Source organism: Giraffa tippelskirchi, chromosome 5 (assembly GCF_054371585.1).
Source record: "Giraffa tippelskirchi isolate mGirTip1 chromosome 5, T2T-mGirTip1v1.2.pri, whole genome shotgun sequence".
In the NCBI taxonomy this organism is placed as follows: Eukaryota; Metazoa; Chordata; class Mammalia; order Artiodactyla; family Giraffidae; genus Giraffa; species Giraffa tippelskirchi.
In genome coordinates this window covers 7,371,977-7,398,030 of record NC_137279.1, presented here as the reverse complement: position 1 = coordinate 7,398,030, position 26,054 = coordinate 7,371,977, and the positions used below count along the sequence as shown (strand labels likewise).

The following is a 26,054-nucleotide window of genomic DNA, read 5'->3' as shown; positions in this document are numbered from 1 at the left end:
TATCTTCCTGACCCAGGGATCAAAACCGCATCTCTTATGTTTCCTGCGTTTGCAGGCCGGTTCTTTTTTTCCTCTGCTCACAGTATCTCTTATTGTACAAAAGTTTTAAACTTAAAAATGGTACAATTTATCAATCTTTTCCTTCTGGGTCTGCTTTCTGTGACTCGAGGACTTGTTTCCCATACTGTATATGAAATATTCTCCTAAAAGGTTTAAAATTAATCCAAATAATATTTATTTTAGTGTAAAGCATGAGGTACAGATTTTTTTTTTTGCATATGGATAAACATTTGTCCCAGCATCACGTAATAAGTATCCAATCTTACCCACTGAATTGTGCTACTCATATTTTACATAAATTTCCATGTAAATGAGTATCTTTTTGTGTTCTCTCTATAGTGTCTGATTAGACTATTTGTCTGTATCTGGGCCAATTCTACACTATGTTAATTACAGTAACTTTACAACGAGCTCTGGATATCAGCAGGACCAATCCCTGAAGCAGGGATGGCTAACTGCCTCAATATCCATTCTCTCTCTTCCTTTTGGTTATGGAATCAACCTCTGGATTTTACCTGTTCCGCTCGGGCAGAACTAGTCCAGGCTTCCCTTGCAGTTAGACGTGAGCATGTGACTAAGTTCTGGCCACTTGTATGTAAGCACAAATTATCTGTTTGCAATTTCTGGATTATATCCTTAAAAAGACTTACTTTCTCCCTTTCCCTTTCTGGGGACTGGAATGTACACATGGTAACTTCAAATGTGCCAAGGAAGACATCTTAAAGGTCATCAAAGCAAGACAAATGAACTCACCAACTAGAATCACCCAATTTCATCCTGCCTGAGCTTGGACTTTTACATAAGAGAGAAGTAAACTTTCGTTGTTTAACCACTTGGTCTCTGAGAAAGTAACCAAATGGATATCTTACTAACACACACCTATGTTCCTTTACTTGAAAGCGAACTTAGTTCTTCTTGGCTGTTTGAACTGCCATATACACTTAAGAATTAACTTGTCCGTTCTCTGAAAATTCCTAATGGGATTTAGATTAGGACTGCATTGAATTCATAGATCATTTTGGGGCACCCTGTGAATTTAAACATACTGCATATTTCTACCTATAAAATTATTTGTATCTTCATTTACATATCTTCTTTTATGTCTATATATAAATCTTTTTAACTTTCTGCATGAAAGTCATAAACAACTTTTGTTCATTTTGTTCCTGTGTATTTACAGATTTCATAATACTCTAAAAGAGATCTTATTTTATTGCATTTCCTAATTGTTTGTTGCCTATTATACAGGAATGTGATAGTGTTAGTCACTCAGTCATGTCTGACTCTTTGCGACCTCATGGACTGTAGCCCTCCAGGCTCCTCTGTCCATGGGATTCTCCAGGCAAGAATACTGGAGTGGGCTGCCATTCCCTTTTCCAGGGGATCTTCCCAACCCAGGGATCAAACCTGGTCTCTTGCATTGTAGGCAGACTCCTTACCATCTGAGCCAGCAGGGAAGCCCATATAGGAAAGTAGTGGATTTTTATAAAGTGATCTTGTAAAAGCTGGCTTAAAACTCAACATTCAAAAAACTAAGATCATAGCATCCAGTCCCATCACTTCATGGCAAATAGATGGGGGGGAAAAATAAAACAGTGACAGACTTTATTTTCCTGGGCTCCAAAATCACTGTGGATGGTGACTTCAGCCATGAAATTAAAAGATGCTTGCTCCTTGGAAAAAAAGCTATGACAAACTTAGCCTATTAAAAAGCAGAGACATCACTTTGCCAACAAAGGTCCGTCTAGTCAAAGCTATGGTTTTTCCAGTAGTCATGTATGGATGTGAGAGTTGGACCATAAGGAAGGCTGAACACTGAAGAAATGATGATTTTGAAATGTGGTCCTGGAGAAGACTCCTAAGAGTCTTTTGGATAGCAAGGATATCAAATCAGTCAATTCTAAAGGAAATCAATCCCAAATAGTCACTGGAAGGACTGATGCTGAAGCTGAAGTTCCAATACTTTGGTTACCTGATATGAAGAGTAGACTCATTGGAAAAGACCCTGATGCTGAAAAAGACTGAGGGCAGGAGGAGAAGGAGGCAACAGAGGATGAGATGGTTGGATGGCATCACTGACTCAATGGACATGACCTTGAGCAAACTCCAGGAGATGATAAAGAACAGGGAAGCCTGGCGTGCTACAGCCCACGGGGTCACAAAGGGTCGGACATGACTTGGCAACAACATGACAAGAACAACAACAACAATTACACAGAAAGTAGAACTTGTAAACAACAAACCTGGATATTCAGCTTAGGAGATTTTCAAGCAAAGTGTAAATGTGGCAGCCTGGCGTCTTCATGCTGCTTATGGTTAAACTTGAGAGGAATGAGATAAAGTGAGGGATGAATTGTTAAGCAAAAAGGAACCAGTACCCGATGATTTGGAAAATCCTCCAGCCTACCCAGATTGTAAATTATGCTAAAATCATGGGTTCAGTGTCAAGAAAGCACTCTCTGAGACAAAGCCAAGGTGGGACTAGACCAGCTTTTGCCGGTGCCTCAAACAGAACACAGGGTCACAAGGCTCAGTGGCTCTGAGCGCCCTTTGAAGAAATCAGACAGGTAACTCACAGATCTCCTCAGCCACTCCAGCAGAAGTGAGAAACGGAGACAGAACCATCCAGGAAAGACTGTGGAGGGGCGTCTGGTCTAAAGGCAGGAGCCCTGCCCCCGATATACAGGGAGGACTCATGAGAATCTTTCCTGAGACTAATATACCAGCAGAAACACCACCACGTTAGACCGAAAGGGACAAGAGAGGACAAAATGAAAGAAGAGGGACAGGCTAAAATTCTACAGGTGCAAACAGTCTGCTGAAAGTACTCAGGAGCAAACATACACTACCCTTTCAGGAAAAGGAAGGATGACTCCAAGGATAGAGTCTTAAACCTGAAAGTGGAGCCTCAGACATCAGGGCCAAGAGCTACAGAGTGTTATTTCCAGGTCTTGAAACCTAAAATATTTTTCCCAATTGGGTTTCAAAATTGCTTGGCATCAGTGACTCCTCTCTTCCTTCCACTTTCCCACTTTTGGAATGGAAATGTCTGCAACTGTTACCCTGTTCCATCACTGTGTTTGAAGAGCAGGTAATATATTTGCTAGTTTCACACATCTGCAGATGGAGAGGAGTTCTGAATCAGGACAGATGGTATCTAGAGTTTCACCCAGACCTGATATAAATGATTTGGATGATGGGACTTCTAAGTTGATAATATTTAGATGATATTTTGATGATTTATGGGTTTCCTTCATGGCTCAGCTGGTCAAGAATCCGCCCATAATGCCGGAGATCTGGGTTTGATCCCTGGGTTGTGAATATCCCCTGGAGAAAGGAACGGCTACCCACTCCAGTATTCCGGCCTGGAGAATTCCATGGACTGTCTAGTTCATGGGGTAGCAAAGAGTCAGACATGACTGAGCGACTTTCACTTTCACTTTGATGATTTACATGATAAGACTTCTGAATTGATGTTATAACGTAAGGCTTTGTAGATCACGGTAAGGACTGTGATTTTATTTTAGGTATAGAGGGAATCCAGAGAAGAATTCCAACCAGCAAAGTGATGTGACTTGATTCACATTTAAAAGACCATTGATATGTACTGTAAGGAGGATAAGAGTGGAAGTGATGGAACCTGTTAGGAAACCATTTCAGTAGTGTAGGCAAGAGAAGATAAGGACCCAGACTACAATGATAACAGCAGGATGGAGGAACAGAGGATAGATTCAAAAATGTATTCAGAAGGTAGAATTGTCAGAAGTTGCTGATAATAATACACTCAATGCAGAAGATAAAAGAATGAGAGAAATATGGATGATTCCTAAGCTGGGACTTGACCAACTGGGTCAAAGTGAAAGTTGCTCAGTCTTGTCTGACTCCTTGCGACCTCATGGACTAGACAGTCCATGGAATTCTCCAGGCCAGAATACTGCGGTGGGTAGACTTTCCCTTCTCCAGACTCTTCCCAACCCAGGGATCGAACCCAGGTATCCCACGATGCAGGCGGATTCTTTACCAGCTGAGCCACAAGGAAGACCAACTGGGTAGACTGTTCTGTTCACTAGCTGAGATGGAGAAGACTGAGGAAGGTACTGATTCATGTGAGAAAACCAAGATATGCATTTTAGACACATCACATTTTTATTAAAACAGACATGCAGATAGAAACATAAAGTAAGTACTTTGATAAAAGAGGAGGGAGTTCAAGGACAGTTCGGAGCCAGATTTATAAATCCGCATGGCATTTAAAACAAAAGGACCAGGAGTTACCGGGTGGTCCAGGGGTTAGAACTCCATGCTTTTACTAAGGACATGGATTCAATCTCTGGTCGGGGAACTAAGATCCCCCAAGCTACACGGCATAGTCCAAAAAAAAAAAAACCAGAACCAAATTATATGTTTTGGTTGGTATAACCAACCACTTATTCTAAAGAAAGAATAAGTGGAAAATGAAGCAAGCCCAAGACCAAAGTCTAATACATTCTACTATTTAGAGGTCTGACGGAGGCAAGAAGCTAGCAGACAGAGGAGAACAACAGAACAGGTAAAAACAAGTTGAACACAGTGTTAGAGATGTCTTCTTACCAGGACCATTGACACTAATTATCATTATTTCTCTTGACGTAGCCTTCATAGGCTCTACTCTACAAAAGTCCAGTTTAAAATGCAAAACTTTCAGCTCTGAGCATTCATTTTAAAAATATTCACATGCTTAGGAAACATCCAGTACTGAATGCTGAGGGGATACACAGAGGTTCAGAAACTTTTCCACGGTGTGGCCACACGGCAATAAAAAAAAATTTAACTTTAATCACAGGTTTTAAATTCTATAGAAAATTAGAAGAAGTGAAAATGCTGGATTAATCTAGAGAAATCTGGGCAAGGCACGGTCTGAGAACCACTGGGATAGGCATGGAGGTAGCAGTAAAGAACAGCAAGACAGGCTTCATTAAAAAGGTTAAGTTCAGACCAACATCTACCACTACCGACACTACTGTCTCCACTGTAGCTTCCTGTTCCCCTTGCAGCCACAAAAAGCCCTTCATACATTATGTTTTCCTGCCCTCTGGCTATCTCTACCGTTGTCTTGATTCTCTCTTCACCTATCCACTGTTTTTACAGTTTTTTATTCCAGTCGACTTGTACAGTGTCTTTTGCTGTTCAAATAAATTCTGTGTTTTAAAAAGTTTTTATGGGAAAAGGTAATACCTATAAAGCTATTTAAAACATTTTTAGTATGTCTGGATTAACATGTTATAGGTGAAGACTAAAAATGTTTACACAGAGGAAGAAAACAAGGCTAATTTGTCCCCCTCTCCCTCATTTTAGATAAGAGGCACAAGTCAACAGTGCTGATAGCATTGAAAACCACAATCCTAAATCTGAGATTTCAGGGAACTGATTTCAATTTTCTCCTTTATGGTACCAGATACATAGATATATTACACTTTAATAAAGGAAGAGGCTATTTTTAAATGAACAGCAATCAAAGCTAGTGACACATAGATAAGCTAGTATGATTATGTCGAATTCACCTAAAAGAGATTTCAAACCTTTTATTCCACTTGAAAGAAGCTGAGGCTTTTCAGACCTGAGGAAGACTTCCTGACAGTATGCTGACATTTCCCCGGTTTGCCAGTCATACCCACGTGCCCCAAACACTGACAATGCCTCAAGCCTCCTCGGGGTGAAGTATGAAGGCAGGAAGCACTGCTACTTGGCCAGACTCGGGAGGGCCAACTCAGTTTTCAAGGAAGATGAAAGAAAAAGAAACTGCCCCAAATTTAAAGAGAGAAAACAATAGTACATTTATGAAGATTTCTCCTCCCCAGGTATACCTTTTCCTTTCTGCATACCCTTTCTCAGATGTGATCACTTTTGAGGGTGGGGATTCCCAAGGTTCTCCTGATTCTTTTCGACCTAGCGAATACCTGATTCCTTGCCTCCCACCTAATAACTGAATTACCTTTCCTGGGGCCACATCGTTCAACCACCTGGTTGTCAGGTGGCTCCTTCTAAGGAAGCACCGACAGCTGTTGGTGTCAAAAGATGTTGTGGTCTTTGGACATGATCCTGATGGGAATCGTAACCAACTCCTCACATCTCTCTCATGGGGTACAATAATAGAACAGAAGTCAATGGGAGATCAGCATGCACTCAGATTCCAGATTCTGAAAGGGAACAAAAGTCAAACCCTCCAATTCTGTGCCTCTTCACCATGTCTGACAACCAATAGGCTTGAAACCCGGCTTTACCAGCCCATGAAAATGAAATATAAATATAGTAACAACTTTCAATAACCACATAATAAGTAGTATGAACTTTATGAAAGGTTAAGTCTACAATACAAATAAGCAATATTAACATTTATTACATTTTATACTTTGTAAGTCCCAATTATCTGCCATTGTACTAAAATGCATCCTACACTGTGAAGGGTTCACTTTGTATTTAAGTATCCATGCAGAGCACTGACTCACCTTTTCTAATACAAATAAGTTCATGCACTCCACAGGTTCTTTCTCCACCTGTTAAGAAAAATTTTTTCAGAAATTAAAAACAGGTCATAACCTGAGTCTGACTATTACAAAGAACTGCTGTAAATTAGCTTCTAGAAATGGCCTCAGAAAAACATTTCCTAACTCTTCTCTTTAAACTTAACTATACAGATATACTAACCTGATACACAGCACCTTCCTGAACCCATAGCTAAGATCTTATAAAATCTTGGAATAAGGAAGCTTCATTCAAGTATGTTATTTTAAATGGCAAGCTTCTCAAGAGCAGACATCATAGCACCACTTTCTAAACACCTCTTTACATGATCTAGAAGGAAACACTGCAAGGAAGGACCCACTTTTGTATCTGAGCCTTAATTTATATAGGTAAGTTATTATGGAAGGGTCAACTCTGTAAAGGCGATATTTATGTTTTACAACATATACTCATATTCTGTCCCATTCTCCAGCTACCTACTCTTCTAAATCTACAAGACAAATTTTAAAAATAGCATGATGATAAAACTAACAAATGTAACAAAAAAATTACTTTATCTTAATCATTATTATAAAAAAATTACATTTATCATAAGAGTAGTATTATTTTTTAGTTACCATAAAATAGGTATTTCCTTCACTCTGAAACATAGCACCATTACCTTAAATGAATGTAAGCTGAATGAAATTTTATAGTGTTCTATATATGCATAAATAACCTTACAATTATGCTGAAAATTATGTTTAAGCTTTATATAATAAAAATGTTAAATAATTTCATCATCTTAGCTCACTACAGAAGATTATAAACAGTTAAGTTATAAGAAACAGAAATATCTTACAGCAATAACATGAGAAAGAAAAACTATGATATCCACTGAAAAAAAGTAGGTCATTCAGGAAGCAAGCTAAAAAACTAGAAAACAGTATTTCTATCACCAAAGTAGGTTAGAGCTACATTCTAACTTGTCTGTAACAATGCCACTGCCTCTATTATCAGCAATAGAGACTAAACACCGGTTATCAGGAGGACAGACGTAGCAAGAAACCCTTAACATAACGTTATGATAATAAACAAATTATTACTCAGCAAACCTTAGTATAAATACACTAAGACTTTATCAAATGGGATATTACCAATGAGTAATCACTGATTACTGGCTAAAGGGGCAGAATGAACTATACCTACAAAATATACTTTATACAAAATATACTTTATCTTTAAAAATGAGAAATTAGTCAAACAACTGCTGGAAGGGAAAGCTTTACCAAGTTATAAGAAGTAGCTATTTTCAAGAAGTTTAGAAGAACCACATCATACAACACAACTATAATATATATTGACACCATCACTGATATTTTCATAGGCTACTTAGAAATAGTCCTTATATAGTCATTAAGACCTATTGTCAAAAGGTAACACTTCTAACTTAAGAGATAGGCACATAATTCATGTAACAGTCTTTCACGCCTATAACTGAAACCAGACTTCCCGCATATGTAATATAGATTTGTTTGGTTTTACTATACACATCTAGTCTTCAACATAACTGTATCATTTTTTACAAGGCTTAATATAACAATAACAATAAAAACTACTGTAGTCTTAAGACTTTTCTCAAAACTGCAAATGACAATGAAAGCTAACTCTCAGAATATAAATGAAAAGTTAAGTCAAATAACTACTGTATTTTAAATTTATAGAGTTAACCAATAATTATTTGCCAAAGTATGCACAAAAATCACATAACTAGGAAAAGCAAGTAATACTGAGCTCTACTATTCTTGCTATTTGTTCTGAAAATTCTAATCAACAAGTGAGATTTCACTGATGTGTAACTCAAAAGCAATCACTATTATTACTGAAATAAAAAGGAATAGTAAAGATAGGTAAATGCCAGGCAAAAAAAGTAAAATAGAGGGAAAAAAAACTTTCAAAAGTACAAAAGAAAAGCTAAATAAACCTTATTACATTATCAAATATAAAAATCAATATTCTTTTATCCACAATCCTTCTTAAGGCCAGAAAGAGTATGAGGAAAAAAATATGCATTGCGCAGGTTAAATGTATATTTTTAATGTACATGTTTGGGAATCAAAAGGCTTAAATATTTCTTCCATCTGAGATACAGCAAACTGTGTACAAATATTATACCTTTTAAAAAATTTTCTAAAAGCAAATCTGAAAAGTTTACAAGAGAAATGTCAAATTTGTAAGCAAAAAGCAAGCCACTGGAGGCACATCTTGACTTAAATATGGAGATATGGAGGTAATCCAAAAGTGGCCTACTGATTTTTTAAGAGTATAAGCCACAAGGGAAATGATTATTGACTTTTAAAATTTCAGCTTTCTGAGGTATAATGGATATATAAAATTTTAAGATACTTATAAGTGTATACCATTATGTATACAATGTGTATATGTGTATAAGTGTATACCATTATGATAACCAAGTACATATATCCAATATATAGGAGTATAATTATTTTTTATTTATTTTTATTGAGATAAATGACCATACAACACTAAGTTTAAGGTAGACAATGTGCTGATCTGATACTCTACACAGTAAGATTTCCACTTTAGTGTGAGCTAATACCACTAACATGTTGCATGATTCTTTCTGTTTTTGTGGAAGGAACACTTAAGATCTAGTCTCTAAGCAACTCTGAAGTGTATATATGTTACTACCCTTGCTGAGTATTTGATCCCAGGACTTATTTATCAACAGGTTGTGAGCTGTACTTACACAGTATCTCCCTATTTCCCCCACCCTCCTTTCCCTGGTAAGCATTCTTCTACTTTCTGTTTTTATTTTATGAGTTCAGCTTTTTCAGAATCTACAGATAAGTGTTATCATATATTTGTCTTTATCTGACTTGGCATAATGCCCTCAAGGTCCATTCATGTTGTCACAAATGGAAGGATTCCCTTCTTACCCAGAGCTAAATAATATTCCACTGTATGTATGTGTGTGTGTCTGTGTGTGTGTATATATATATATATATATATATATACACACGTGTGTGTATGTGTGTGTTTATGGCAAACCTTTCTTTTCCATTCATCTCTTGACAGACACAAAGGTTGTTTCCATATCTTGGTTATGAATAATGCTACAATAAACATGGCAGTGAACACATTTCTTTGATTCTCTGCTTCCACTTCCTTTGGATAATTATCCAGGAGTGGGACTGTTGGATCATATGGTAGGTCTATTTATAATTTTTTGAGGAAACTTCACATGTTTTCTGTAATCACTGAACCAATCTGAAGGAATGATTATTGAATCAATTAGTCAATCTCTTTAGAAAGAGATGAGTTTTCCACTAAAATGAATAGCCATCCCCCAAATGAACTCTTGTATAAACAGAATTTTTCACATGCCAAATTTACTTCAAAGACATAATAATAATAAAGACTTCAAAATCACATTAAAATCACTGAATATAAAAAGACTAAAACTCGAAAATAAATCTGTCTAGTTCATTATGCATAAACAAACCAAGGCACTAAAGGTTAAATAATGTTGCCCAGGGTCACTAGTTAATTGTCAGAAAAAAGTAATTGGGATACTAAGTTTAATAGAGTAATAAAATAAACATTGATATTTCTTCATTTTTATGAAAAAAAGAAAATTATGAAATTGTTTTCTAATCCTTTAAGGTAACTTCAGTAAAAATGGATTTCTCAAAACTGTTTTTGGAGATAAGACTATCATTGCTCTTGAAATGATCATCTCAGCAACATGGAAATGAGAAGTAGATAGAAAATGACAAGCTTAGTCAAAGTTACCATCTTTTCCCTCAGGCAAACCCATGTAAGAGCATAATATAAACTGGCATAATCCTCTACAATTGGGGTAAGTCAGGGTACATCAGGAAATAGACGTGCATGGGCTCACACACGTGTGCTGTGAATGTGTGCATGTGTGTGTATGGATATGAATGTGCACATACTTGAAAGCGCCTGGGAACCAGCAATCTGGGGAGGGGAGGAAGGGTTAGTTACTACAAAGTATGTAATACTTTCCACATGTCTACAGAAGGAGAATATGTAGTGATGTTATATTCCCATCAAAATGTGCTCAGGTATACAAATTAAATCCAAAGATTTAGTTCCTTAAAAATGAATCTAGTCCTTTCTAAAACTGACTTTTATTTTTTCTACACATTTACTTTGATCATTAGCCTAAATCACTACAATTTACAGGTTCTATTAAGTCAAACACTGCAAAACTACTTTAGAAATATTTTAAATTCCATTTCATCTAAAGATTTCTCTCCAAAGAAACATGCATTAAAGCAGCCACAGCCTTTTAATTAGTGTCTAGCTCACTTTAATAAACTGTTATAGCTATTTCTTCAGTAGATATCTATATTTCCATAGTAGGCATGAACTTTAAATATTTCCTATTAATGTTGCCAACTACTCCTAACCAATATAACCCATTTAGACTACAGTCACTAATTTCTAGACACTTTTTAGTTTCTCCCTAGTTAAGTCATTCAAGGAATAATACCAATTTTAGTCCCTGATTGAAAACAGTGTTGTTGAAAGATCATGTTTGCACAGCATAGTAAATACAGTTTCTCTTTTAATCCATACAAGTCTCTATGAATTTTTTCAATAATTATTCTAGGAGGTATAAGATTTACCTTATAAATTTACTGTTCACAAATGTAATCCATTTTTCCCACTTCTGACTACTTCTCACTCAGTTTTTTTTTTGTTGTTGTTGTTAATTACGTTTTTGACTCTTGGAAGCTCATTAATACCATAAAACCTTGAATAGGTATACTTCACAAGAAGGTTTCTACTTAATTTTCTATTTAATGGAGAATACATTTTTTTCCACTACTGCACCAGATCATTTTTTTAAAGCTACAAATACTCATTATTGCATTAGTAAGTTCAGAATATTGAAGATAATTTAATATTTCATTAAAATCCTCTATCTTTTGATGACTCATACTATTACTGTGAATATCAATTCTAATAACAGCCCTAAAATGTGAAAATAGGAAACTGAACTGAATACACATATGGATCATAGGAGTTTGTTTTTAAATAAACTCCTAATAACAGCTTCCTGTGTTGTCACTATCTCTTCTAAAAAATGGAAAATCAAGTGTTCCAACTTTTAGGTCTCTATTAAAATTTTACTATATATACAAACAAAATATGCAAATATTCATTTTATTCAAAGCTTGGAATGTTTTTATTTATAGTAGTTTGATCAGCCTTATGCTATCCCTATATATAAGTTCACATTAGGTATTAACAGGTGAGGATCTGGGGATGTTGGGGGGAAAAACATCAAAGTCAGCTGAATGGAATCAAATCCATGAAGACAATCTACTATACTACTACACACATGCTATGAACAAACATTATAATCATTTTAAATAAAGCAGCTATGCAAACAGTAGTACTCAACAAATTGTATAAATAAGCTAATATGTGATTCTGCAATACCTCGGAAAATAACAAAAAGTGAAATGCATCTTAATACGAATATTTCTCTAGTGTTCACTACTTTTTTCTAATTTTGCTTAGGGAGTTAGAAAAGGAAACTAAAATAAACTGTAAATTATTCAAAAGTACTGTGTAGAGGTCTCTGAACAAATTTACCTAATATACAAACATGTCTTAAATCATGAAATGTTAGAAATTTGATTCCTGCTGAAAGCCAAAGGATCTCTTCCAGGAACATCACTGCTGAAACTGACTGTAAATCTTCCAAAAAACAAACTGTTCAATAAATTGCCCTACTCAGTCACAGACTGATGGCCGAGACTTCCTAATCATATTGCCCCTTGCACACACTGTAACATCTCTCTAACAATAGCATGGAAAGCAGGAGTGTGATGTTCTCCCTCAAGACTAAGAATACAACATGCTTGCATTGTTTTTTTTTTTTTTTTAATTAGTTCTTTATTTTTATTTTTTTGACCGAGCCCCGCAGCACGTGGGATCCTAGTTTCCGGACCAGGGATCAAACCTGCGCTCCTGCATTGGAAGCACAGGGTCTTAACCACTGGACCACTAGAGGAAGTCCTGTATTGTGTTTTTTAATTACACATTTCAAATGACTTTTGAAAGCCCAAATTATATCTTGGAAATCTTAAAGTGTCACAACAAATCTTCACAGGCATCTCAGAGTCATACTAATGACTTAAAAAATAAATGCGAAAGTGTGTGATAAACTGTAAAAGGCACTGTGAATAAAAAGTACCAACAGATTCTCCATTTACCCTTCTTTCACATTTAAAAAAAAAAAGAAAAGCTACCCAGAGAGGTTAAGTAAAGTTATTATGTGTAGCAAGTTAACAATCAAGGTGAATATTTTTACTTCAGCAAAACATTCTTCAAGGAGTCTAATGATATTCCAATGGAACAGATAAAAAAATGCGGACTGGATGGAGGAAGGGTGTAAGTCAGATCACTAAAGACTAGCTTTATCTTGAGGTTGTAAATCAGACTTGCCCTTTACAAAGATGACTAGCAATAGTTTGAAAAATGGATTGCAATGAGCCTTAAGACTGGAGATAACAAGACAAGGGGAAAAACTAATACAAGTCTCTTAATGAGAGAAAAGGGAATAAACTAAAATGTAAGCACTGAACATCGTAAATTAATTTGAGGGGCAGGCGTGGTAGGACTTAGTGATCAGCAGGATGTGAAGAGTGAATTATAAGACAGGCTTGATTTCCAGCTTTCTAATTCAGATGTCTGGTTATTTAAAAATGCTACTCAGATGGCAAATTTGCATGGAGTGGGGAGTATGGAGGCTGGATTTGGTAGCTGTGAAGACAACTTTGGTTTAGGACATTTTGAATGTCCCAAGCTAAACATTTTGGATTGCTGTGGGACATCCAACATATGTAGCTACTCTGCGGAATTATATTAGGAAAACCATGAGTACTTTTAATTCATTAATAGTGAATTTCTATTTTATTGCTCCAGGAAACAGAACTAGGAAGGGGTAGATGGACAAGTTACTAAATGGCAGACATTTGGTCAAATACATCTGGGCAAGGGGTGCAACCCGTTATGATAATCAACAGGACTCTCAACGATTCAAGAAACATCTTGAGTACATACTATATTCAGGTATTGTACAAAATCTAATGAATAAAAACCAAATAAACGTTATGCTCCAGGCATTTATGGTCAGACTGGGGAGACAAATTTACAAACAAGAGATTTGCACATGATTCAAGGGGCACAATCACAGCAGTGTGTACAAAGTAGAGTGAGAATAGGTTGAGAATGGAAACCAGAGAACATTAGATCAGGGAGATACAGAGAAGGCTGAGAAGTAAGTAATCAAGAAAGGAAGAAAAACCTTCAAAAAACAGGAAACAGTCAACAATGCCAGACTGACAGAGGCCAATGTTAGAAGAGTTAATATGCCAGATAACAATTACATATCTTGACAGGCAGGGCCAAACCAAAGATTCCCAACCTGGTATCTCCCACAAGACCTCTAGGGTAACAATAAGGGTCTATGAGCCATTCTGAATATTTCAGTATGCTTTTAAAAAAATTGTACATTAACCTAACATAGGGCTAACTTCTTCACCTCTGACTAGAATTATATTAGCTTAGAGCGGTAACACCATCATCTTATATTTGTCTGAAGTCCTGATTAGCAGATATCTGATTGATAAAGGGGAGGAAATAAATGATTAATTGGTATTGTAAAATAGGGGCTTTGAAAAAAAGGAATAGATAAAAGTAACCCTTTGTACTCAAAAGTCTGAATTAAAGGGTTAAAATGTTGGGCCAGGGCTAATAAAGAGTATGCTTAACAGATACAAATAATCTCTTCTTTAAATCAAAACACTGGTTAGCTGGGCAAGCAACTGAAGACACATGACTTGAAAGTAGTCCAGATAAAAGAGACTGCGATTTTGGTTGATTACAACTTCATCCTGAGCCAACATGAAGTTCCAAAATGGCTATTCTAATTAGCTACACTAATAAGACGATGCATAAGCAGTGATACAACAGTTTTAACAAAACATCTGGAATGGAGTGGCGTACTACCATACTTCAAACTTCAAAACATACAACTACAAACCATCCAGAGGAAGAATTAAATATTGTGTCTAGCAAAGAAAACGCTCAGGAGTTGTCTCAAAATGGTAAAAGTGAGGTCAGGTACACAGAGAACAGGGAACTTTTAGTTTATTGCTGCAGAAAGCAGACCTGGGGTGAGCAGATTGAAGGAAGTTACTAACAGCAGATTTTTGGTTAAAACAAGGACCTTATGAACTGTAAGAATTATAGTTCCACATCGGCATAAATGTTCACTGGCATACGGGCTCAATGAACTCATTATCTTGAATATTTTTATATAAAGTAAGGGTGATTCATCTCCTGGTGTTCACACTATATTGTAATTGCACGGTTAAAATTATCTGTCTCCCCCACTAGAATATGTACTCCTAGAGGGAAGAAATGTGATTTTATTCATCATTGTGGCCCCACAGGGTCCAGCACAGGATGCCAAGCACATCGACTGCTCTGTAAGTCTACAAAATTAACAGGTGAATGAAGAGACTGAACATTTTAAGAACCACTTCTTTGGGAAGTGGGAAGAGATGCTCCTGTGGGCCCATAAAATTCTAAGATGTCCCTCGTATAAAGCCCTCATCCAGAGCTCATTCAACTTCATGACACAGCGTGGGGGGTGAGGGTACAAACAATCTGCTTTAGTATGTGATAGCCAGCACACCTTACCCGACATCTTTATTTGAAATGCTAGTATTAACGACAGTTTCCTTGCTAAACTAGAAAAGACATAACTCCTGACAGTTATATTATGAAGCTGTCAACAAATTATTAAGTATGAAAATATTAATTGAGTCTCTCAAACACAAAAGAATCTCTAGAACAGGAAAATTTGAAAACTCTTGTTCTTTAAATATACAAGCAGTAGCAGGCAGAGCCTGGTGGCTCAGCTGGTAAAGAATCCACGTGCAATGCAGGAGACCCTGGTTTGATTCCTGGGTCGGGAAGATCCAGTGGACAAGGCACAGGCTACGCACTCCACTATTCTTGGGCTTCCCTTGTAGCTCAGCTGGTAAAGAATCTGCCTGCAATGCGGGAGACCTGGGTTCGATCCCTGGTTGGGAAGATCCCCTGGAGAAGGGAAAGGCTACCCACTCCAGGATTCTGGCCTGGAGAATTCCATGGACTGTATAGTCCATGGGGTTGCAAAGAGTTGGACACAACTGAGCAACCTTCACTTCACAGTAGGCAGAGCAAAACGCCTTCAGTTGACATAAAGGAATTGATCACATTCAACAATGAGAGGGAGAGGGGAAGAATCAATGGAAAAAAGGGGGGGAAACTGGAAATTTTTTAAAGAAATTTTAAGTTACAGGATCATACATGGATACTATCTTGCTAATTCTTCTTTACCTTCTGCATAAGCCTTTTTGTCTTTACCAAGTCACAAGAAATTCTTCCACAAAGTGGTTGGGGAAATAAAGTACAAAACATAAATCAGTATATTCTGTTTCTTGATTTTTAACCTCTAGTAAACAGTAAGATAAGGTTTGAAAGTACTGCTCTGGATAACAAAAATATGAAAGATTATTGGTAGACCTTATTCCCCATGTTCTCCATCACTTTAGCTACATGGTGAGTGCGTCCTAAGTCTCCTCAATGGCGTCTGACTCTTAGCTACCCTATGGACTGTGGTCCCTCAGGTTCCTCTGTCCATGGGATTTACCAGGCAAGAATACTGGAGTGGGTTGCCTTTTCCTTCTCCAGGGGATCTTCCCCACCCAGGGATCAAACCTGTGTCTCCTGTGCCTCCTGCATTGGCAGGCAGATTCTTTACCACTGAGCTATCTGGGAAGCCCCTTAGCTAAAGCAGATACTTGAAACTGTCTGAATAGGTAATCAGTCTCTTAAAATAAGTCAGATAAACATAAATACACAACTAAACCAATTCTGGATCCGGCAAAGCTCTATGCCTCGGGGCTGGCCACCAAGATGGGAAGTGCTTTCAAAAGTTGTATTTAGGAGAAACATAAAATTTAGGCTAGGTCTGATATTGCTTACACATTTGTACAGATGCATACACACACACATAGGAAAATTTTACAAACCACTTGCATTGTTTGAAGTAAGGTAAGGGGCTCAAACATGCTGCAGACTTGCACATAAATCCTAGACGTATTATATTAATTTTCACAATATTGTCCTTTAAAGCAAAGCAAAATATAGACACTTCATGCCACTTACATGTTTCTGTAAGAAGAGAAAAATACACTTTAGTGTCAGCTATCTACCTTATCCAGGAACTTTAATTAAGCTATTTTTTGAAAATATGAGTATAGATGGCACTGTAACACTTAATAGACTGACATATATGCAGGATTTTAAGAGTGTGCATTTCTTGTAAAGATGTCTTTGCTTCTCTTTCCCAGAGAAAAACCAGTTTTGAGTGGTAGGAGAGAAAAATACTTGAGAAGGAAATTACCCTCACTCCAGATTCCCTGGTCCCCTACAACAGCACATAGAAGGGGAATGGACGGACAGCGCAGTCCAGCATCTGCTCCAGAGTAGGGGCGGAGAAGGGTTAGGGCTGGGGCCAGCAAACTGGCCTCCCAGTTTGGGAGGAAGGGAAATATCGTGGGAGGGCGGCTTGCTGGGGCGAGGTCAATGGAAGGCGGGGTACACCCTGTGCTCCCGGGCTCCTCCAGCCCGTCCCGCCGGTTCTGCAGGGCCGCACCGGAGCCTCCCCTCGCCCCCGACCCGGCGCCGCCGGGAGCAAGCAGCGGCCCCGGCGGCGCCGTACCTGTCGGCAGGAGCCGCTCGACTCCTCGCGCCGGGCCGCGGGCCGAGGCCGACGGAACCGCCAAGGCCAGGTATAGAGTCTGGCGGCGCCGCTCCGCCCACCAGCCTCCCGGGACGCTGTCCGGGACCCTCGAGCCTGCACAGCCGCTCCGGGCCCCATCGGCGCCGCGGCCTCCCGGGCACCCCCGAGCTCTAGCTACCTGGGCTCCCCCCCACAACCCTCCGCCCCAACCACGGACGGCCTCCACTTACCTTCAATCGCCATGATGCGCTCGCCCTGGACCGCACCAAGTGCGCGGCCGGGGGCGGCGAGCGGGGCGCACGGGCGGACGACGCGCCGGGGCCGCCGGCGAGCGGGGCGGGGCGGGGCCGGGCCCGCAGGCGCGGGGCTGCGCGGCCGGGAGGGGCGAGGCGCGGGCGGGGCGGAGGAGGGGCCCGGGCGCCGCGGGCGTGCCGAGGAAATGGACGCTTCCCGGGCCGCCCGCCGCCGCCGCCGGCACGTGACGCGCCCCGCCGCCGCCCCGCCGCCCCCACGCCCCCGCAGCGTCTGGCGCCGGGGTTCTGACCAGGAGCGGGGCGCGGAGGGCCCCCGGGGGGCCCGCACCCGAGACCAGCGCGGGGGCCTCTCGGCGGTCGGAGCCCCGCGCGGAGACGTCCGCTCCTCGCTGGCGGGCTGCAGCCGGAGTCGACCGAGGGGCGCGCGAAGGCTGTGGTCAGCACCACGGACAGGTCTCAGCTGTCAGCCGGGCTCCGGGCTCCCCACCCACCCGGTGATGACTCCCTGAGATCTGGTCATCGGAAAGCCTGCCTTGTTTGGGTTTTGCTTTGCCTGCAACAGCCAAATACTCGCCTCAGATCTCCGCTGAGGGTGAGAGACAGCTAGCTGGCAGAGAAAGGGATCCTGAGGACAGCCGCTTCTCTGTCTCCCTCCCTCTCCCTGCCTTTTCCTCTCAGTCTCTCTCTCTCTCACACACACACTCTCAGACACACACAAACACACGCAATGTTAGTTAGCGTGCACTTCACCCCTTAGGTTACTGATCAACCTGATCAGCTCTTGCCATCAACCTCAGCTTGGTTTTTCCCCTCAGAAATATGCGTTGGTATTTGTCTCCACACATTTGAGGTCACAACAAAAGTAGAGGTGAGACAAACGTTGTGACAAAGGGCCTGAGAAAGCAAGTCACGTGCAAGTTCTTTAAACCGGCAACCCAACGAGCATTATGAACACAGGTCGACGTTGACCACAGAACAGCTGGTAGATTAATTTTGACATGAGGTACTTGAACCACTCAACATTCACCGAACTTTCAACTTCATTTGGTACTTTGAGGACCTGGACAAGGAAGAGCTTAAACAACATTGAGGCACAGAGAGTTGGTCATTCCCCTTACAGAAAACTGCTAACTCCTAGTGCAAAAGAGCTATACTGGGGGCTGACACAAAGAAAATTTTGCACTTATGTAAGTGAGATTGGACTGTAAATCTAGAGCAGAAATTGTCTTTCATTACATTTGTGTAATCTCTCCCTCAGTCACAGTTTATGTTCAGTAAACATTCATTTTTTTACCATTTTGATTAGTCCAGTGAATATTTATCAAACTAGCATTGTGCTAAAAGTTAGCTACAACAAAGTGTTGTTACCGAAGGATCAAACAAAATGCTCTTCTACCAGTAAATACTAAAATGTCTATATTTTAGGAAAGATTTGTGTGTGTGTGTTTACCATAGATATCTGTGAGATTCAGATAAAATATGTATACTGCCAAAGTTATTTTCTCCAGGCAGCTTCCCTTAAAAACAGTCTTGAATTCCAAGGTACTGGTTTGAACTTGAAACCACAGTTCTGGGTTTGTGGTTTCTGGCTGGCTCTGAGTAATCCAATTGCTCAGTCTTTTTAAGAATTTCATATTGAAAGCCAGAAAAAAAAAAATCACTATTTCACTACCAGCTACACAAGTTAATAATACATATGGATCCAAGTTATGTGGGGTCCCATAACTCAGGTTAACATCACCGTTTCTCAGGAAATTAATTTGTGTGTTGTGGTCAATGTGAGCTTGAAATGTGTCAAATCTGGGAATTTAGGCCAAGGCCACTCAACATTGATGACATTTCCCCTCAGATTAGAATGCATAATTCTCCTCACCAACATTGCCCTTTTTTTTTTTTTAAGTGCTCTACAAATACTAGTTGGGAAATTTCTGTCATTACTGCTGGACAATATCATATGACTTAACTTTCCAGTGTTTCATATGGCTTCTTTTTTATATAATTTTATTTATTTATTTTTGGCTGCACTGGGTCTTCACTGCTGTGCAGGCTTTTCTCTAGTTACAGAGAGCGGGGACTACTCCCTCGTTGCAGTGCATGGGCTTCTCTTGTTGTAGAGCGTGGGCTCTAGCTGTGGGAGCTTCAGCGGTTGTGCCACGTGGGCTCCGTAGGTGCAGTTCCCCGGTTCTAGAGCACAGGCTCAATAGTTGTGACACATGAGCTTAGTTGCTCGGTGGCATGTGGGATGTGCCCCAGACCAGGGGTCAAACCCATGTCTCTTGCATTGGCAGGCAGATTCTTTACCTCTGAGCCACCAGGGAAGCCCTCATATGGTGTCAGAGTTTGCTTAGCAGCCACTTGGAATTGAGATTTAACTTCTTAGATACTCCTACAGTATGTCATGGGTTTGATACATTTAATTTGGGGAATGTCAATTATTTATAATTTGAATATTTCAAACTTTATCCATCACACATCCTACCCAATGACAAGACATTTTTCTAATTTTGACCATATACTTCTAAGTAATCTTTAGAGTATACACCTTTACATTGTAGGCGATGTTTTAAAAATGCTCATTTTAAATTCTTCATTCTTCCTTATTAATGAATTACTTGAAGAATAGTTTCCAAACATGTAGCACAAGCAACTATCCAATTTCCCCATCATGTGTTGTGGAGAGATAGTCGGGGCTGAGATGGGAAAAGAAAAATAAAAGAAGTCAAAAGTAACTCCTTTTCTTTTGACTAGGAAATGGAAATATGTTTTTGGTAGTTTAAGTTTCCACTCAATATTTCATGCACATGATTTAAGATGATAGTTTGACTTATGGGAGGCCACAACGCTTAATTATCCAGCGGTGTGGCTGAAACATCAGTAGATGAAAGCGTGAAGGTGAATCGTGTAGAAAGAACACTTCAAAGAGGAAGTGAAAGTTAATTGTACCTATATTAGTTAAGTAGTTTTCGTGTGCCAACAAAACATTCTACCACTATTAATAACAATACTACTGAAGAGTATGTTCCAAGTTACAAAAGTTCCTACTGTACTTTTAAGAAACAAATGATTTTTCAAGTTGGAAACTTCATTTAATTTAAGCTGTCCAACTGAAAAAAGTCAAAGCCATTAAAAGAATGGAAAAAATATATCTAGTAATATATATTTTATTCTAGTATATATAATTATATCTAGTACTATATTTTATTCTAGTATATATAATTAAATAGATGCTTAATTCTAATACTATATATTACCTATATAAAAATGGAGTCTTAACAAATACCTATACCAAAATTATATTTTGGAAAATTTAATGTGTTAATTATGTTGTCCAGGAATTTTGAGTGTTTGAGTAAGAGAGATATTTTTGAACTTTAAGTTTTATTAGCAGTTGCAATTATCTGAGAAGATGTAGCTGGATATAAGGATCTAATGAAAATCTAGTTAAAACCATTAATATTGCATTTCTTTCATAAATCATAATGTTGTGGAAACAACTATAATATTAGTTATTTACCCTGATAACTTTTCCAGTGACAGCAACCCAACTTGAAGTAGCTTAAGTAAAATAGAAATTTAATTACAAAGATATAAGTATAGAAATAAAGCTGGGCCTCAGCTTCAGCAATCTTGGGAACCTAAATGCTAACACTATATTTTCTGCTCCTTATCTCTAACTATTCTGCATGAAAATTTTTTGCTTGCTCACCACACGCTAACTTTTTCCCAATGATGGAAAACGTAACCCCTGAGAAATCCCAGGCTTTATAGATTCTGCCAAATTTCTAGGTCCCAACTCCATAAATCCCCAAAAAGGTAGAGTGTCACTAACTCTACTTAAATAAGGTAAACTATCCAAGTTGGCTTGAAACTCAACATTAAAAAACTAAGATTATGGCATTTAGTCCCATCACTTCGTGGCAAATAGAAGGGAAAAGTGGAAGCACTGATAGATTTTCTTTTGAGGGGCCCAAATCACTGTGGATGGTGACTGCAGCCATAAAATCAAAAGATGCTTGCTCCTTGGACGAAAAGCTATGACCAACCTAGACAGCATATTGAAAAGCAGAGACATTACTTTGCTGATAAAGGTCCGTCTAGTCAAGGCTATGGTTTTTCCAGTAGTCACGTATGGATGTGAGAGTTGGATGGTGAAGAAAACTGAGCGCCAAAGAATTGATGCTTTTGAACTGTGGTGTTGGAGAAGACTCGTGAGAGTCCCTTGGACTGCAAGGAGATCCAACCAGTCCATCCTAAAGGAAATTAGTCCTGGGTGTTCATTGGAAGGACTGATGCTGAAGCTGAAGCTCCAGTACTTTGGCCACCTGATGTGAAGAGCTGACTCATTTGAAAAGACCCTGATGCTGGGAAAGATTGAAGGCGGGAGGAGAAGGGGATGACAGAGGATGAGATGGTTGGATGGCATCACTGACTCTATGGACATGAGTTTGAACAAGCTCCAGAAGCTGGTGATGCTCAGGGAGGCCTGGCATGCTGCAGTCCATGGGGTTGCAAAAAGTCAGACACGACTGAGCGACTGAACTGAACTGAACTGAACTGAACTTGGGAACCTACAAGGGTGAACAGGAGAGAGGGGAAAATTGTTTCCAAAAGGGATTCTTGGACAGAGAAAGCTTGAGTGATGTCTGCATGGGTACTCTACTTCAGTACATTTCCCTGGGGTTCTTCTCTTAAAGCAGAGCTGTTCAAAAGAATTGTTTGCAATAATGAAAACTGTACATTTGTGCTGTCCAATGCAGTGGCCACCAGCCATATGAGGTTGGGTGTCTACTGTATCAGACAGCACAGCCTTAGAGCTACAGAAATGACATGGTGGGGTTCAGGGGGCACTTCCAGAGAAGATTGCTTAATGGGTACTTGGTGGGACAAACTGTAATGTCTCTAATGAGAAGAGAATGGTAATAACTTTCCATGTATTAATACTCTACCTGATGGACTGGTACAATGAGAAGTGTATCTGTCATGCTGTGTAGAGGTAATTAAAGATGAAAATGGAAAGAAAAAATAAAAGTAAAGATAAACCAGAACAATTTTTTTTTCTCTTCAATTTCCTCCACCAGTTATTTTCTTCAAGACTTGTCACTTACTCCACTATAGGCAGCAAAGTGATAGCTAAGAGAAAGAGGTAAATGTGAAGCATTCTAAAATTGTTTTTATTCAGTTAGATCAAATGGTAGTTTTCCTTCTTGCCCTCTAAAGCTTTAGAGATATCACAAGCTCTACCAAAGAAATGAGAAAAGAGATCTAATAGCACTGACACTAATTTACTCCACACTTACTTTCCATTACATTTTCTAAGCCTTTCATGCAGACTGAAGAGCCACCTACATGCCTCTTCTTTTTTGGCTCCAAATATGATGTTCTCCCGTATAAAATCTGTTATAGTATCTTATTGATCAGTGAAGTTACTGCTGTTGGCTAAACGTATGGAGCAGTACACTATGGTTTACTGACACCATGACAACACAGCAAGAGACTGATCTGTCAGTGTGGAGGAGTGAACACAACTTCAGAAAATCCAGAGCAATTTCACACAAAAATGTTCAGCAAGTACATGCTCAGTGGGATACAAACTAAATTAACTCCAAGTTTTTTATTCACAACAAAGAAGTATATTACTTTATTCTACGTAGGAGTACTTGAGTATATTTAAATTTTTTTCATAGCTGGATGCTCCCATGATAATGATAAGTGACAGTTATATAACAGTTTTCACTCATAGGTCAAAAAATATGCTACAGACTTTTTCGATGACGTAAATATGTCACACACCGGTAAATGCAGCCACCTGCCAGGTAGAAAGCAGAGGGCAACATGTAGCAGCTCTCAAGAACACACATATGTAGGAAGGGAACTGAATTCTACGCAGAGCAAAATAATTGATACTTTGAGTTAACTGAGAAAATCTGCTGTTGCAAAAGCCATTCAGGTCTCCTTAGTTTATGGAACTATAAATGTGTGGGCCTGATTCAGAGAGGGTCACTAAGAGCTTTTATTGCTTACATTTATCAAATACACAAATGACAAGCTTGAATTCTGTGTCAAATTAAACTTAGTCAAGAGTGAGGACAAAATTAAGTCATTTAAGGAATGCGTGGATTCAAAAATTTATTCTCATGCACATTTATTTATTTTTTAGATTTTTTAACTTGAGCTAGCCCAACAAAATGAGAACAGAATCCTAACCTATGAATACAATGAAAAGAAACCATAACATAACAGTTGGACATCAAGCCTAGAGAGGAACACATTTCAACTAGAAAAGAAGGTCTGAAGAGGATGTTCAGGGAGAAAATTCTTCCCTTTCTACAACCATTAACGGTATGTTACAAAGCTGGAAGATATTATAATGAAAAAGGTATATTTTAATATATTTTTATATATTTATTTCTTCTCTCAATAGAAAAAAGAAAGGCAATTAGATAGTCAGTGGGGAAAGCCATATAGTCCATGCATCAAGCAAATTGAATAGGGCATGATTTTGAGTAGCTGTTGTTTGTTAGTCTTTCAGTGGAGTCTGACTCTGCGACCCCATGGACTCTAGCCTGCCAGGCACCCTTGTCCATGGAATCCTCCAGGCAAGAATACTGGAGTGGTTTGCCATTCCCTTCTCCAGGGGATCCTCCTGACCCAGGGATTGAACCTGGATCTCCCACGTTGCAGGCTGACTGTTTGGGTCAGCACTCACAATAGAAAATTACATTTTCTAATCATATAACTTGCATCACAATAAATAAATTTATTCAATCATAATATTATAAAATATCACTTATTTGTTCTAAGGGGTTGGAAAAGGAACAGAATACTTACCATAAAGAACAGAAAGTAAATGCTAGCAAAATTGACAACATCAACGTAAAGATAGAGCCATCGGGGACTAAGTCAAGCAAGAGTTTAGGGGCTTCCCTCATGGTCCAGTAGTTAAGGAGCCCACCCTGCAATGCAGGGCACAATGTGAGTCTTGGGGTATCTCACATGCTGTGGAGCAACTAAGCTTGAGCACTGCAACTACTGAAGGCCACATGCCCAAGAGCGTGTGCTCTGCAACAAGAGAAGCCACTGCAGTAAGAAGTCTGTGCTCCACAACTAGAGGGGCACCCCAGCTGGACGCAGCTAGAGAAGACCTGCACACAGCAATGAAGACTCAGCACAGCCGAAAACAACTAAGTAACTACATGAATTTTTTTTAAAAAAGAATAGTTTTCAGTTCAGTTCAGTCGCTCTGTTGTGTCTGACTCTTTGCAACCCCATGGACTGTAGCACGCCAAGCCTCCCTGTCCATCACCAACTCCCAGAGCTTGTTCAAACTCATGTCCACAGAGTCGGTGATGCCATCCAACCATCTCATCCTCTCTCGTCCCCTTCTCCTCCCACCTTCAATCTTTCCCAGCATCAGGGTCTTTTCCAAGGAGTCAGTTCTTCACATCAGGTGGCCAAAGTATTGGAGTTTCAGGTTCAACATCAGTCCTTCCAATGAATATTCAAGATTGATTTCCTTCAGGATGGACTGGTTGGATCTCCTTGCAGTCCAAGGGACTCTCAAGAGTCTTCTCCAAGTCTTCTCCAACACCACAGTTCAAAAGCATCAATTCTTTGGCACTTAGCTTTCTTTATGGTCCAACTCTCACATCCATACGTGACTACTGGAAAAACCATAGCTTTGACTAGACGGACTTTTGTCAGCAAAGTAATGTCTCTGCTTTTCAATATGCTGTCTAGGTTGGTCATAGCTTTTCTTCCAAGGAGCAAGCATCTTTTAATTTCATGGCTGCAGTCACCATCTGCAGTGAGTTTGGAGCCTAAATAAATAAAGTCTCTCACTGTTTCCATTGTTTCCCCATCTATTTGCCATGAAGTGATGGGACCAGATGCCATGATCTCCGTTTTCTGAATGTTGAGTTTTAAGCCAGTATTTTTACTCTCCTCTTTCACTTTCATCAAGAGGCTCTTTAGTTCTTCTCCTTCTGCCATAAGGGTGGTGTCATCTGCATATCTGAAGTTATTGATATTTCTCTCAGCAATCTTGATTCTAGCTTGTGCTTCATCTAGCCTGGCATTTCTCATGATGTACTATGCATATAAGTTAAATAAGTAGGGTGACGAAATACAGCCTTGATATACTCCTTTCCCAATTTGGAACCAGTCTGTTGTTCCATGTCTACTTCTAACTGCTCCTTCTTGACCTGCATACACATTTCTCAGAAGGCAGGTAAAGTGGTCTGATGTTCCCATCTCTTGAAGAATTTTCCATAGTCTGTTGTGATCCACATAGTCAAAGGCTTTGGCATAGTCAATAAAGCACATGTTTTTTCTGGAATTCTCTTGCTTTTATCTATGAGCCAATGAATGTTTTCAATTTGATCTCAGAAGAATAGTTT

General features: G+C 39.2%; 1 protein-coding gene across 3 annotated transcripts in view; it reads right to left on the bottom strand.

The window, feature by feature from the left end:
- The window catches only part of SYT14 (synaptotagmin 14), a 189,487-nt gene extending 171,630 nt beyond the window's left edge, over positions 1-17,857 (bottom strand). For 2 of the 3 annotated variants that reach the window (XM_081489636.1, XM_081489637.1), the window contains exons 1-2: positions 17,635-17,857; positions 6,546-6,593 (exon numbers count right to left, since the gene is read on the bottom strand). In XM_081489636.1, the coding sequence (XP_081345762.1) occupies positions 6,546-6,593; positions 17,635-17,647 (61 nt within the window). In that variant the 5' untranslated portion in view covers positions 17,648-17,857. Of the gene's footprint in view, positions 1-6,031; positions 6,237-6,545; positions 6,594-17,634 lie in introns of all 3 variants that reach the window. The other variant, XM_081489638.1, reaches the window with a different exon arrangement.
- Positions 17,858-26,054: the final 8,197 nt, after the last annotated feature.